This window comes from Halyomorpha halys, unplaced genomic scaffold (assembly GCF_000696795.3).
Source record: "Halyomorpha halys isolate HHAL.00 unplaced genomic scaffold, Hhal_1.1 Scaffold260.1, whole genome shotgun sequence".
Taxonomy (NCBI): domain Eukaryota; kingdom Metazoa; phylum Arthropoda; class Insecta; order Hemiptera; family Pentatomidae; genus Halyomorpha; species Halyomorpha halys.
In genome coordinates, this window is record NW_027112780.1 from 192,521 (window position 1) to 206,319 (window position 13,799).

Below are 13,799 nucleotides of genomic sequence, written 5' to 3' on the forward strand. Positions count from 1 at the left end.
AACAAACGAAAAACGACAGGACTTTTTGAATGCCCTGGTATACCCAATTACTTAACTATGACAAAGACTTTGAACAAATGGTTGGAACAAGCATACACTTCCCTGTTATTTTCTATGACCTCAGATCTGTGTCTCATTAACAATATCAGGCCATGATAGCTTCCGTGTTACTTAAGTCTATATCATCAAGAGAGTTTCAGTGGCTAATGTAAAGTGTTTCTTTAGGATTATGGAGTATACTTTGCTCAGAACACTGAGGAGGGAGAAATCTCTACGGTTTCTGTATCCTCTGTTATTCCTTTTCTAGAAAATGGGGACTATTACTGATACATTCCAGTCCCTATACATGTACATATAGTACTTAGAAATTTCTATTTTATCAATTTTGTTTTAAATAACATGTAAAAACATTTGGGTAATAAACATAAGGGATCTGAATAAGAAAAAAGTAATATCAGTTTACTTCTTCAAAAGGAATGTTTTAAGATTGAATAAATCAACTGAATAACTTTTAATGTAATTAATTTAGTTAAAGCATTATTTAAAAATTAAACATACCTTGATCATATACAAATCTGCCTGCTTACGATGTCGCCAATAGTCAACAGATGATTTGGACTTTTTTAATAGAATAGAATCATTGTAAAGCAATAGTTTTATGAAACAACATAAAAGGACCAAAATATTTACAAAATTTAATAGAAGTGAAGAGCTATAATCCCATTCATTGTTACCTAAAAAAAGTAAATTAAAATAGAGAATAAATACACCATGTTATGTTGAAAATTACACAGAGTATTAATAATTAATAAAAAATATGCAAAATAAATTACCAGAGGCCAGGCAAACGTAAATTATAATTAAAATAATAGTAAATAGAAGTGTTTATTTCTTTGAATAATGCGTAAGAGGACCCTCCCCAGGTGGAAAACAACAAGAGAAGATCGAGACAAGCGGCAAAACAAAAACCAGCTCACACAACAAAAGTCTTGGTGCTTGCTAGGAAGTTGATTAGACAGTTTGTATGCATTTGCAGCTTTGATTTTAGTGCATTATAAATCCCTAAATTTATCTCTTCATAAGGTTGAAGATGGTATTCCAATAAGGAGATCATATGGGACAGAGTGGTCTGAAAGATTGTTAGCTACAACTTCAACGGGGGCTCCCATTGTAGCTACAGTGTGGTCATCAAATGAGCAAGTAAAATTTAATCAATTTATACCTTCGTAGACAATATATTACTTTTTCATATTGTGAATGTAACATAGTATTATTATTATTTTTTTTTTTCAATTTTTTGATTTGATAAAAAACCCAGCTGAATCTTTTATTTTTCTTTGGTTTATGATAAAACTTTTCTTTAGTTTAGTAAAACATAATTTTGTCATTTTAATTAATTAAATTGTAGATTCATATTAATTTTCTTAAAAAAAAAAAAAAAAAGAAAAAAAAAGTATACCCATTTACTATTTGAGTTTTTTTGACTGCACCCGGACCATATTCCATTCATTAAAAAAAGAAGTATTTTAAGATTATTTTATCATTTTAATGCCAACTATCATTACCGTTATACTATCATTACTGTTTGCAGTAATATTCTTATGAAAAATATTTTAAAAAAAGGGATAAGGTTGATTTTCTCCTTTCTGGTAGTTTTCAATAACAGCTGATATTTGTTGTGGCCTAGTGATCAGTGTGTGTGCTCTGTAATGTAATGGAACCGAGTTCAAATACAATCAATTAGGTATTTTTAAATATTATTTTTAGCAATTAATTTTGTTTTAATTACTTAACCATTAGAAACTAGTCAGTATTCATATTTGATTTTTTTATTCATTATAGAAATATTTAATTTTCATTTCACTTAATTTTATTATCAGGGATTTCACTATTATCCTTTGTTCTTACAAAAAAAATAGTCAGGCACTCAAAGTAAAATTTTGTTTATATCTATTTTTTTTTTTATTCCTAGGCTTTTACAAAACATTTATAGAGCTCTGGCATTCCGATTGAGACGCTAAGAGTGAATCTGATGAATGAAAAGAGTAAGTGAATGAAATCTAATAAGACTGAAAGGAAAAGTAAAAATATCAATGTGTCTTGATGGGCTGTTGCATCTGCTCTCAAAATTAGTGAGCAGCCTGTATCCATTCACTAGCGCAACTGCATTCTTACAATGAGAGGAAGGACAACTGGATTATACAGAGGGGGCAAATAAAACTGAAGGATAAAAGTGCAGAAAATAGAGAGCTGTATGATTAAGATTAAGCTAAGCTGAGCTAAGGGTATGATTAAGATTAAGATACTAACAAGGTAGGAAAACTTTGCCATTACTTGAAATTTTCATAACAATATTTACTATAAATTAATATTTATAGAAAACCACAGAATTAATGCGTAATGGGATAAAATATTAATAAACAAAACACCAAAATATTTCAAGTACATTAAAATAATAAAGTTGTATAACTAATGTACTAACAAAAATAAACTATTCAATATTCTATAAAGTATACAAATACTTTCATTAGCTCTGACATAGAAAAATAAGATAAATGAGTAAATTTAATAAAGTAGTTACATTAAATGAACATTCAAAAAAGTAAGTTAAAATACACAGAGAAGTAAAAAACAAAAAAAAAACCTTGAGTGAAGTATACGAACAAAGAAAAATAATATTCTTGTATTTTTTCTGTTCATAGAAAAAGTACATAATTAAAAATGTCTATGATACAGTAAAGAAAATATATTGTTATATGGTATAAAGAAATTACCTTCAACAGATGTCAGTAGACTTCTGCGTTCTCTAACTGTTTCAGGATATACAGAAGATATAGAAGTGAACTTATTCATTATAAGTTTAAAAGGATTGAAAACAATAATAGAAAGCATAAATGCACATAAAACAATTCTTGTTTGATCAAACTTGCCTTGAACCCTTGGAGTATCATAGTCATCTTTCATCTAGAATTAACAGAAACTTAAATTAGAATTGTGATAATATGACAAGAAATTCTATCAAAGCCAAATCAGGTAGGTTATTACTTATAGTAGACCTACTCTAATACTGAGAATATATGAATTTTTTTCTTAACAGATTACTGCAGAAGTTAGATTCTGATGCTTGACCAAGGGACGCTTCCTCATATCAGTTGTATATTAATACATAGAGGCACACATCAGAACAGTATTGATTAGTTATTACACATATTTAAACCCAGGGCACATAAAGTACACAATTCAAAATTTAATAAATTAAAGGTCTAAACCATATTCTGTAATCCTAAGATTATTAAGGTCCTCTTTTGCTATGCTAATCATTTATACAAGAACAAAATAGATTCAAATGAATACGAAACTGATCTTAAGATATACAACCCAAGAATGACACTGTAGACCACACAAGGATTGGCAGATAGCGGTTTTTTTTTAAGCCCGATAGAACTTGAAATTGTAAAAAATAACACAAAAAATTAAATTGTAATCAAAATTTTTTTTTTATTCGAAAGATCAATACGTGACATTAACATTTGAAAATGATTTTGGGCATATGGGCACCGCGGCTGTTCTTGACGAAGCGCATTCTGTAAAATTGTGTTCAGCGATGAGGCGCATTTTTGGCTTAACGGGTTTGTTAATAAGCAAAATTGCCGCATATGGTCGTGCGATTTGACACCTCTCGATTATTTCCTGTGGGGCTACGTGAAGTCACTGGTTTATGCTGATAAACCAGCAACAATTGACGCCTTGGAGGCCAGCATTGTTCGTGTTATTCGTGACATACGGCCAAAATTGGACGTCCAGAATGCGCTTCGTCAAGAACAGCCACGGTGCCCATATGCCCGAAATCATTTTCAAATGTTAATGTCACGTATTGATCTTTCCAATAAAAAAAAAATTTTGATTACAATTTAATTTTTTGTGTTATTTTTTACAATTTCAAGTTCTATCGGGCTTAAAAAAACACCCTATATATCCTTGAATATGTATTAAATTTGTTTTTTTCTTTGGAATGTTATGTAATTTTTATCTACTCTATGAAAAAGAATTACAGTATTTTTTTATTTTTACCATAATTTTTTGGGGGTTCTCCACCGCCACTAAAAATTAAATAAATTTATTCCTTAATTATTTATTATTATTCCTATTTTTTTGTAATTTAATATAATTTTGGTGTCTCAATATAATTAGATTTTATAGAAATATCAATAGAAAGGTCGATAGCAATACCTGAAACATTCTTAAAACATCTGAAATTTTGATGGAAGATTTTTTTTTATGTCACAGAATAAAATAAAAGGATGCACCAATAAATTTTTAATGTTAGTCATTAAGGAACACTACTGCAGTAAACTATAACATCATGCATTGATACATAACAAACCCATCACTCACCTTTTTCTTTATTATTTTTAACAAAAGAGTTTTTTCAGCCTTTGAAACTTGAAAATAATTAGGTGAAGTTTACAAATTTAACCCATTTTGTTGAAGATGTAGATTTTTCAACTAATACCCGGTATATTTAAAAATAATTTAGTTATCCTCTAAACAGCTCAATTATATTTAAGAAGAAATTTTCTTGTATTAATTGAATTTGATAAAATAAAAATTATCAATCTAAGCTGGATTTTAACTGTTAGGTCAGAATTTAGAAACAGTATTTCAATTCCTTGAATTCTTCAACAGAGATACCCAATCATAAAGTAATGAAAACTAATTGTTCATCACATCATTCAGCACCCCATTAGAAAGAAAACATAAAGTTAGAAGGAAATTTTATTTATTTAAGTGTTGATTAATGTAATTATCCTTTTAATAATTAAATAAAAATAAAATATTAATTGAATTACACAATATACTTACATTGATGTTTTGCCTATAAATGGATTCCATAGGAGTAGGAGGATCAGAATGAGAAGGAGATGAAATATCTGATCTGGGAGGAGTAATTCCTCCAATTTCTTCTTCTTTACAATTATTTGTCATTAAACGATCTATTTTACTATTTAGGTTGTAATTTTCTAGTTTCAATTTGTTGTTTGCATCTTGTAAATACTTAATGTATTCAATAGCTTTACGTAATATGAGAGACTTGTTCATCTGAAATGGATTAAAAGCAAAATTGAATTTGAAACTGATCATTTTCAATAAAATTCATCAATTGGTCAAATTCGGGGGGGGGGGGGAGGGAGGGGGGTCAAGTTTTCATGGGACTGCCACAGAAATAAATGTCAACAGGCCGGATTTGAACCAGGGCCACACTGCAGTCACGAGCCAGTCAAAGTTGGCACTTGGCGCTCGGCTACAACGCAGCCCTGATGATAAAAAGCTTTCTGACTAAGGAATCATTTTATTGAAGGTACCTAACTATAGTCCTAAGAAAAACACTAATTGGATCTAGATATTTCATAATATTCTTTGGTCTAAAGTACATTTTTGTATTCCCTGGTGGTCCAGTCTAAGTAGCATTCAGCCTATAAGATAATTCATTTTCAGCCATATGGGCTAGATAGTGTAAATGTTTCCATAGATTGGTAATCCTCTATTAGAATTATTATCAAAGTTATTAAAGTTATCAGTTGCTTCATTACCTTTTTTTAATTTTTAGTAAAGTCAAATTCCTGTTTGGCTAGAAGCGTAAATCATAGTTTAAAAGGACCCTTATCATTTGAAATACTTGCTATTTGTCACAGGATTGCTATGATTTCTAGCAAACTAATTTTTGAAACTTAAGGTAGGCTGTAATTAAAAAACAAAACAAGAAAGGAAATAACAAGCAAGGGACTGATTGGCATGATAGGACATTAGATTAAGTGAAAATAATAATTTAGCAAATTTCATAAATTTCCAATTTAACCATCACCACAGTCAGGCTCCTAACTGGGGCTAATAGTCAGAAGTCCATTGTCTTAACTATCTGAGCTAACCTGCTTCTCCAAGTAAATAATATATTATTCCTATATTTTAACTCAAACATGTCTTAAAAATAAATGATAAAACTAATGTTGAACTAAAAAATGAATAGGAAATGAAAGTACCTTGGCTGAAGGACCAGCGATAATATCTTTTAATTCAATTATTCTATCATTGATGCTAGTTCTGTATCGCCGTTCAATAGCATTATGCATATTTCGTTTTACTTCTTTCACTTTGGGTGGTTTATCTTTTGGAGATGATTTAGACCTATTAATGGTAGTAATTACCTTATCAGGTTCTATATCAACAGGGACAGCTAAAACAGAGAAAAATTATATAATAATCACAAATGGGATAGAAAAAAAAATTAGATTAATCATAAGAAAAAAAGACCTAAAATTGAAAGGGCTATTAACCCATAGTTATGCTTAACACACATATCCAATGAGGTATATGCATATGTCACAGATTTTAGTGAAACAACATTTTTGGATATGGTCTATCTTGAACATTAAGTTTATAGTAAACCTGGGCAAAATTTATTTGAAATAATTAATTTTACAATTGTATTTGAATCATATTTGTTAAATTATTTCACAAAATAAAATTATTTCAAGATTGATGAAATAATTAATTTATGAAATAGTTTTTTCTGATTTTATAATTTTGATAAGAATTTAATTTTAGACTGTTATGAGTAAATGTTATAACGCCAACTGTCTTTTAGTTTACACCATGGCAGTTGCTAACATGGTAAATGAAAAAATAATTTTATTCTGGGACATATGTCCCCTAAGAATGAATACATGGTACATATATTAAGATTTTTATCTGGCAAACATTTACAAATTTTCAGATAGTAAAATGAAATTACATTGGTATATTGGGTTTACTACTGTTTATAATGTTAATCGATATATGCCTATTTATTTGATTACATTGATGTGGAGGTTTGGTTATACAATAAGTAGAGGAATAGGTTTTGTTTAAAGGAAAGAATGGATGAGGACTGGCGAATGGAAAGGGGAAGAGAATTCCAGAAGGAGATCGCACGTATGATGAAAGATTTGCTAAAGAAGGCAGTTCTATAGGAGGGCATATATAAATCAATCAGTTGGGATCTGGTGTTTAATGAGTAGATGGATGAGCGAAGAGTGAGGTAATGATCTAGAATATAGGTAGGTTTTTTGATTTTAAGAACTTGGAATAGGTAAACACCAAGGAGGTATTGCCTTCGGGAGGTTGGATAGAGCCACTTCAACTCGGTATACCAGTGGGAGACTTGAGAGCGCCTTGGGAACCCAAAGATAAATCTTACAAAGCAATTCACGAGTCTCTTCAGTCTCAACTCCAGTCCTGCAGATAGCCCTCCATACACCAAGGATCTGTAGTCGAAGTGAGGGAAGACGAGAGAGGATACTAGGGGCTGACGGGTGTTCTGAGGAATGGAGTTACAGAATCTTAGGAATTGTTTGAATACAGTTATGGATTTAGGAAATGTGGTTATTCCAGGAGAGGTATTGGTCAAAGGTGACACCGAGGTTTTTAATTGTAGGATAGAAGTGAATCGGTTGGTTGTTAGAGAAGAGTAGATTTTGATCATCTCTCTTCTCTTCTCTTCCCTTGAAGAGAAGGCCTTGATTTTTTCAGCAGTAAGGGAGGGAATGAAGGAGGTGCTTGGAACTAATAAGAATGGCCTTGATTTTTTCAGCATTCAGCTTTAAATCAATGTTAAACGCCCATGCGTTAATGGTGTCAATATCTTCTTGAATCTTTTGGACGGCCTTGAGCATCTCGGAGGGATGGAAGGACAGATAGATTTGGAGTTCGTCTGCATATAGGTGGTATTCTGCCAGGTGAATGGAATAAGGAAGATCGTTGATATAAATGGAGAAAAGAGTTGGTGAAAGTGAGGATCCCGGAGGAACACCTTGTGTCAGAAGGGGAGAGGAAAGGGGTTTATTCAGAATGACACTATTTGACATGGAAAGGTTTTGAAGTTTATTGAGGAGGATCTTATGATTAACTGTGTCAAATGCTTTCGAAAAATCAAAAAGAACTAAAATTGATACATAAAGATTGTCTATAGCGGAGGTATTGAGAAATTTTCAATAAAGCAGATTGTGTGGAATGTTGAGAGCGAAAACCGGATTGGAAAGGATTAAGGAGAGCTTTTTGCTCGAGAACATTATTGGAGTGGACTAATCTTTCTAGTGGCTAGGCCAAATTGGATAAAATGGATATTGGCCGAAAGTCGGAAACTGAAGGAGAAGGTACTTTATTCAATGATAGGACGAGGACTTTCTTCCAGGCTTTGGGAAAAACGGAATTTTGAAGGGAGAAGTTATAACTGTTCAGGAAGGCAGGAAGAATGGTAGGAAGACAAAGTTTGATGATCTTTACAGGAACATTGTCTGGGCCGTAATCGTTAGTTCTGGACTTGAGGACTGCTGAGATTAAGTCATCTGGAGAAAGATTCAAGAAATAAAAGCTATTGGGATAAAATGGGATTTCAGGGATGTGAAGAGATGAAAATTCGCATGAGGTTGTTGAAGGAGGAGGAGCAACAAAGAAAGCATTAAGCTCGTCTGGATAGACTAGGTAATATGGACAGTATTTAGGACTTATAATGGAGAGGTTCTTTAGGATTTTCCATTTAGATTAAGGATCAGGTGCTTGGGATAGGATGTTGTGATAGTATTGCTCCTTGGCACCGCGTAAGGATGTTTGGGTAAGGTTTCGGAGGGGCTTAAAGGTGGAATAGTGCTATGAAATTCTGGTGCGTCTGAAGTGTTTTCTGGCAGCATCTCGTCTTCTCATTAAATTTCTTATTTCTGAGTTGATCCAGGGAGCCGGAGAGCGCTTGAAGGTATGGGTTTTAAGAGGAGCGTGTTGGTTTAGGAATTTAAGGGAATTCGAGGATAGGCATTGGACCATGTCGTCAATAGATTAAAGTAAATAAATAGGTTCTAAGGAGAGGGAAAGTTCATCAAGGTAGGGACCAATGTTTTCTATGGTTAAGGAATCAAGGTTTCGCCAACTAATTTTCTTTGGTATAAGCAAGGGAGTGGGAATGTTGTAGGAGATTTTGATTAGGTCATGGGAGGAAAGAAAAGACACAGGAATTTGGGAGGAGGATAAAAGGTTCTGTGGGGAATCAATAATAAATACATCAAGCCAGGTATCAGTGGACTGAGTATGATGTGTGGATTGGTAGGGAACAATATAAAGGTCTAGGGAGAAAATTAGGTCCATAAGGTATGGTCAATTGGGAGAGTCTGTGAGAAGGTTGGTGTTGAGATTCCCTGTGATTATTATGTTTTGGAAGAGAGAAATATGTGAAAGGAAGGAGGATTCAAATGCATCTTCAAAACGGACTCGAGGTGGGCGATAAATAACAATATAGAGGAGGGAAAAGGAGCTTGACGTAATTTGCTTAAAAATGTATTCCAGATGAGGGGTGTCAAAGGAGGGAGATTTTAAAAGGATTTTGGCCCTCAGACTGACATGAACGTATAGAGTAACTCTACCACCAGTACGGTCCGTTCGGTCATGACGAAGGAGGGTATAGTTGGGGATGGAGGTGGAGGAAGTTGGGATATTGGGTTTAGATGGCAATGGTGTGGTAAAAATTTTGGAGGAAATAATCTATAAATTCGTCATAATGTGCCGGAAGGGATTGGGAGGTAACATGGTAACTACTTAACTAAGTATTATCATATAATTATGTTTTAATGTGATAGTGGCTTCTTAGCTGCTACATGTACACTAAAATATCACTTCTGATCTAGTGTGAGTATACTGTCATGACAGTGAACACTATCATGAGGCCACTAATAAACAGTTTCCACCATTTCAGAGTCTGCGCTAGTTGCTGCCAGAGCATTTAAATGTCACTGCGTAAACTTGTTTAGACATTATAGTAGCTAATGTAAAGCACCTATAATACAGTTTTTTATTATTTCAGTGACTACTCTGGCATTAAAGTATAACTGTATAAACGAGTTTATACATGACAGTAGCTTCTCTGCCGATACATGTACTGTCGACTTTAACAACATGTGACAATATAGTAACAACAGTAAATACTGTAATGATGTTAACTATCAAATAGTCTATACCATGGCAGTGGCTACAACATTTCTTGCAATGGTTGTTAACTATCTAATGAATCTGCAGTATTCATAGTTTTCAAACGTTAGTTTAGAAATGTAGTTTATGTTTTTGTAAAAAGTTGATCAGATAATTATTCTAGAAATAATTGTATGAGAAATATATTTATATTTCAATGAATGAATAATTATTTCAATAAACTAATAAAGATAATTATTTGATTGCAATTTTATCATCAAATAAATATTATTTCAGAAATAAACCTCTAATTTATTTCATATATAATTATTTAAACAGTGCCCAGGTCTGGTTAATTGGCTTGCAAGATATGACCTCAAACGGCCCTCAGCAGTCAAATGTGGTGTTCTTATTAGTTAGCCTGATATCATTATAAAATTAACATCTTTTGAATTGATGATCATAGAGAACTCTCTTCTTCACCTCAATGTTTTGCAATAATCGTAGGTTGATAAAAACAGAAAAAATAAGAACAGGCATATATCCCATTATCACAAAGACACGACTCCAAGTAAAAAGTAACTGAAAGTTTTTATTTTAATTCGAGATTTCAACAAAATTTGAATGAGATAAATAGATTAGGTTGATGTGATATTGAAGGCATTGGGATTTAGTGAATGAAAGCTTCTATGCAGCTGAGAGCTGATAGGAATAAATTACATAATACGGCCTGAGTCCTCCAAGAACTAACTAATAACTAGGCAACAATAACTATATATTTTACAAATTTTTGTGGATAAAATAAATATAAAATATGATATTACTTGTAAATATTGTAGCATTGGCAGATGGTATGTTAGGAGATATAGTATTAACTACAGCCTTTGCCACTGGAATTTTTTCTTGAATCTTCTCAGTATACATCACGGTTGGATGAGAATTGGTAACTAATTGTGTATGTAGGAGCATCTGCAAGAAATAAAAATTAATTAACTTAAACTTTATATGTACTAATGAACATTGAAGTAAAAAAATAGAGCATCAGAAAAATCAATTAAAGCAATTACTAAATTATAAAAAGCATTGGATATCAACTTTTAACAAAACAAATTCTTACAAGTAGTTAAATAATATTTTAATTAAAATTGATGATAATGAGCAAAAGAGTTAATGAAAATTGTCATCAAATATAAAATATAAATAATACAATCTTAGCGAAAAATATTCAAAATAGCCAAAACATTGATGTTAGATAACATGACCAACAATATTGGTTTACAAAATTGAGAAGATATGTAATAATTTACATCAGCAATCGAATTCCAAATAAACTATAAATACTTATGTACTATCCCATCAACCATATTTTATGTTATTGTGGGTGATAACGTATCCTTTTATTATTACTGCTTAATTAGATTATAACTATTGACTTTCGCTCAAAAGACCCCCTATAAACTCCTGATAAGACCCTTGTTAGTTGATGTCAGAGCCTGAATTTGTGTAAATATGAAATAGTTAAGGGTGCCAGGTTATAACCCAAAATAACAGAACATTTGGTTGGTATACATGTAAAAATATAATTATATTAAGAGTAAAAATTATAGTATACCTGCTTTATCTGTTCATTAGGTATTATTTGACCACCATTTTGTAGTGAAACATATCTACTGCCTGTTTTTTCAGCAACATTTTTATTTCTTTTAATAATCAATGGCTCATGTCTATAAGAAAGATTTGTGCTAACTTGAGAACCATTTTGTTTAACAGGTTGGGGTTGTTGTGGTTGTGTCCATAATGTTTTAATATTTCCATAAATTATATTATTTTGAGGTTGAACAACACGATTACTTGGTTGTAACAAAACAGGAGTAGGTTTTAAACCATTTACGGGGTTAATGGTTTTATTCAATTTTTCAACAGTTGGGTTAATACATTGTTTATTATCAGAAATATTTTGATTTCCCTTGACAATACTGGAATTCTGTATGGTATCATGTAAAATTAAATTTTCAGGCACAGTGGTTGGTACATCTACCTCCATTGGTAGTAAGGGAGGAGGTAAGGGAGGTGATAATGAAGGCTCTTTCTTAACTTTTTCCTCCTCAGCGGGTAAGTCATCAAAATGACAAAGAATATCTTCTTCAAAGAACAATCCATCTTCTCTAGAAAACAACTCGTTTTCATAATTGTTAATAAAATCTAGAAACAAAATTACACAGTTTAAACAGTAAAACTACAAAATCATCTTCTATAATGCATTTTTAGAATTTACAAATAAGTATAATTCTTCTGAAAAGAACAAAGTGGTTTCATAGTTAGAATCACACTACTGTAAACTGCACCACTTATTGTAAACGAAGACTAATTGTGCATGCTTCTTACCATTAACTCATATCACCTAAAAATCCATCCTCCGCCCTCCATGATTTTTTTTTAACCTACTATTATCTTAATGACACTTAAATACCAAATATTTTAACAGGGATTTTGTAATTATGTTATCTTAGGCCACAATTTGTCAAATCGATCTGTTTCAGTATAGCTAACTATCTCAAGAATTTCTGTCATAACTCCTGAATAAAATTGACATCATTGTAATTTGTTTATTATACCTCTAACTAATTACCCCTGTCTTAAGAAGTATATGCTTAATGGGTATCTGGAAGGTTTGTTAGGCAAGCGGTAGCAGTTATGAGGTTTAGATTTAGTAAAACAATAACACATTTACCTCACATTATTTTATTTAAGAAATCGATTTACAAAACTATAATTGAACGAAGAATAAGTTATAGGAGTTATGTAAATTTTATTTTAGCGATGGAACATTAGGCTAAGGGTTTAGTGTTATTTTGTTTATCATTGAAGTTTCATTTACTACTGTAATTAACTAAGCAATGTTATTAGTCAAGAGCAATAACAGGAATTATTTTACAATAAGTGACAAAAATGAAGTAACTATAACAGAAGTAAATAAAATAATAGTATATATTGTAAGAATATCGAACAAACAATATATTTAAAGATACTGCACTGACAGGCAGTAACATTAAAGTCATAAAGCATTAAAAGTAATGATGACATTGAAGAAACATTATCATTTTTTATGAGTAATGTTATAACAAGTTCGAACTGTAGTTGATAAGTTACACATTGTTTGATAATCACCAGGAACTAAAGAAGTTAACGTTAATATATTGAAATTGAATTATCAGTAGTGTCAAATTTATATAAATAAACAAAAAGATATTTATTTTAACAAAAGGTAGTTAATTTCAAAAAATAATTTTTTAATTAATTCCATGTGTCAAAAGATGATGAAATTTATAAAAATATTAGAGGGTCCAGGAAAAAATAATTAAATGCAAATAGATGACAGTCTTACATCAAATAATAATATCACCAACAATAGTTACGTAGAATACAAAAATAAACATCAAACGACACCTTAAAAATAAATATTGATTCATCAATAAAAAACAAAACATTAAAATCGGATAACATACCATCTAATTCACAAAGTTCATTCAAATTTAGAGTATCCCCAATGTCTATGTTACTGTCGTTCTCCATAATCAATGTTAAACATAATTTAATTTCAAATAGTAAACAGAAAGAGGCACTGACCACTTCAACACATTTCAAAAATGACACTGTCTTCAGTAACCAATCAAAACACCGCAAGAAAGTGGCCTGATACTCTGACAAAGAGAACATAGACAAAGAGGTCATACTTGAGAATGAAATATGACAAAGTTAAAACTTGACTCAATGGCCCTTCAATCTTTAAACTAGAGTTAAATAATATAATA

General features: G+C 31.4%; 1 protein-coding gene across 1 annotated transcript in view; it reads right to left on the reverse strand.

Moving 5' to 3' along the window:
- SREBP (Sterol regulatory element binding protein) overlaps positions 1-13,652 on the reverse strand; it is a 21,511-nt gene extending 7,859 nt beyond the window's left edge. The window contains exons 1-7 of the mRNA XM_014420101.3: positions 13,494-13,652; positions 11,600-12,189; positions 10,812-10,956; positions 6,039-6,232; positions 4,864-5,100; positions 2,775-2,964; positions 559-734 (exon numbers count right to left, since the gene is read on the reverse strand). Of these exons, the coding sequence (XP_014275587.1) occupies positions 559-734; positions 2,775-2,964; positions 4,864-5,100; positions 6,039-6,232; positions 10,812-10,956; positions 11,600-12,189; positions 13,494-13,560 (1,599 nt within the window). The 5' untranslated portion in view covers positions 13,561-13,652. The remainder of the gene's footprint in view (positions 1-558; positions 735-2,774; positions 2,965-4,863; positions 5,101-6,038; positions 6,233-10,811; positions 10,957-11,599; positions 12,190-13,493) is intronic.
- Positions 13,653-13,799: the final 147 nt, after the last annotated feature.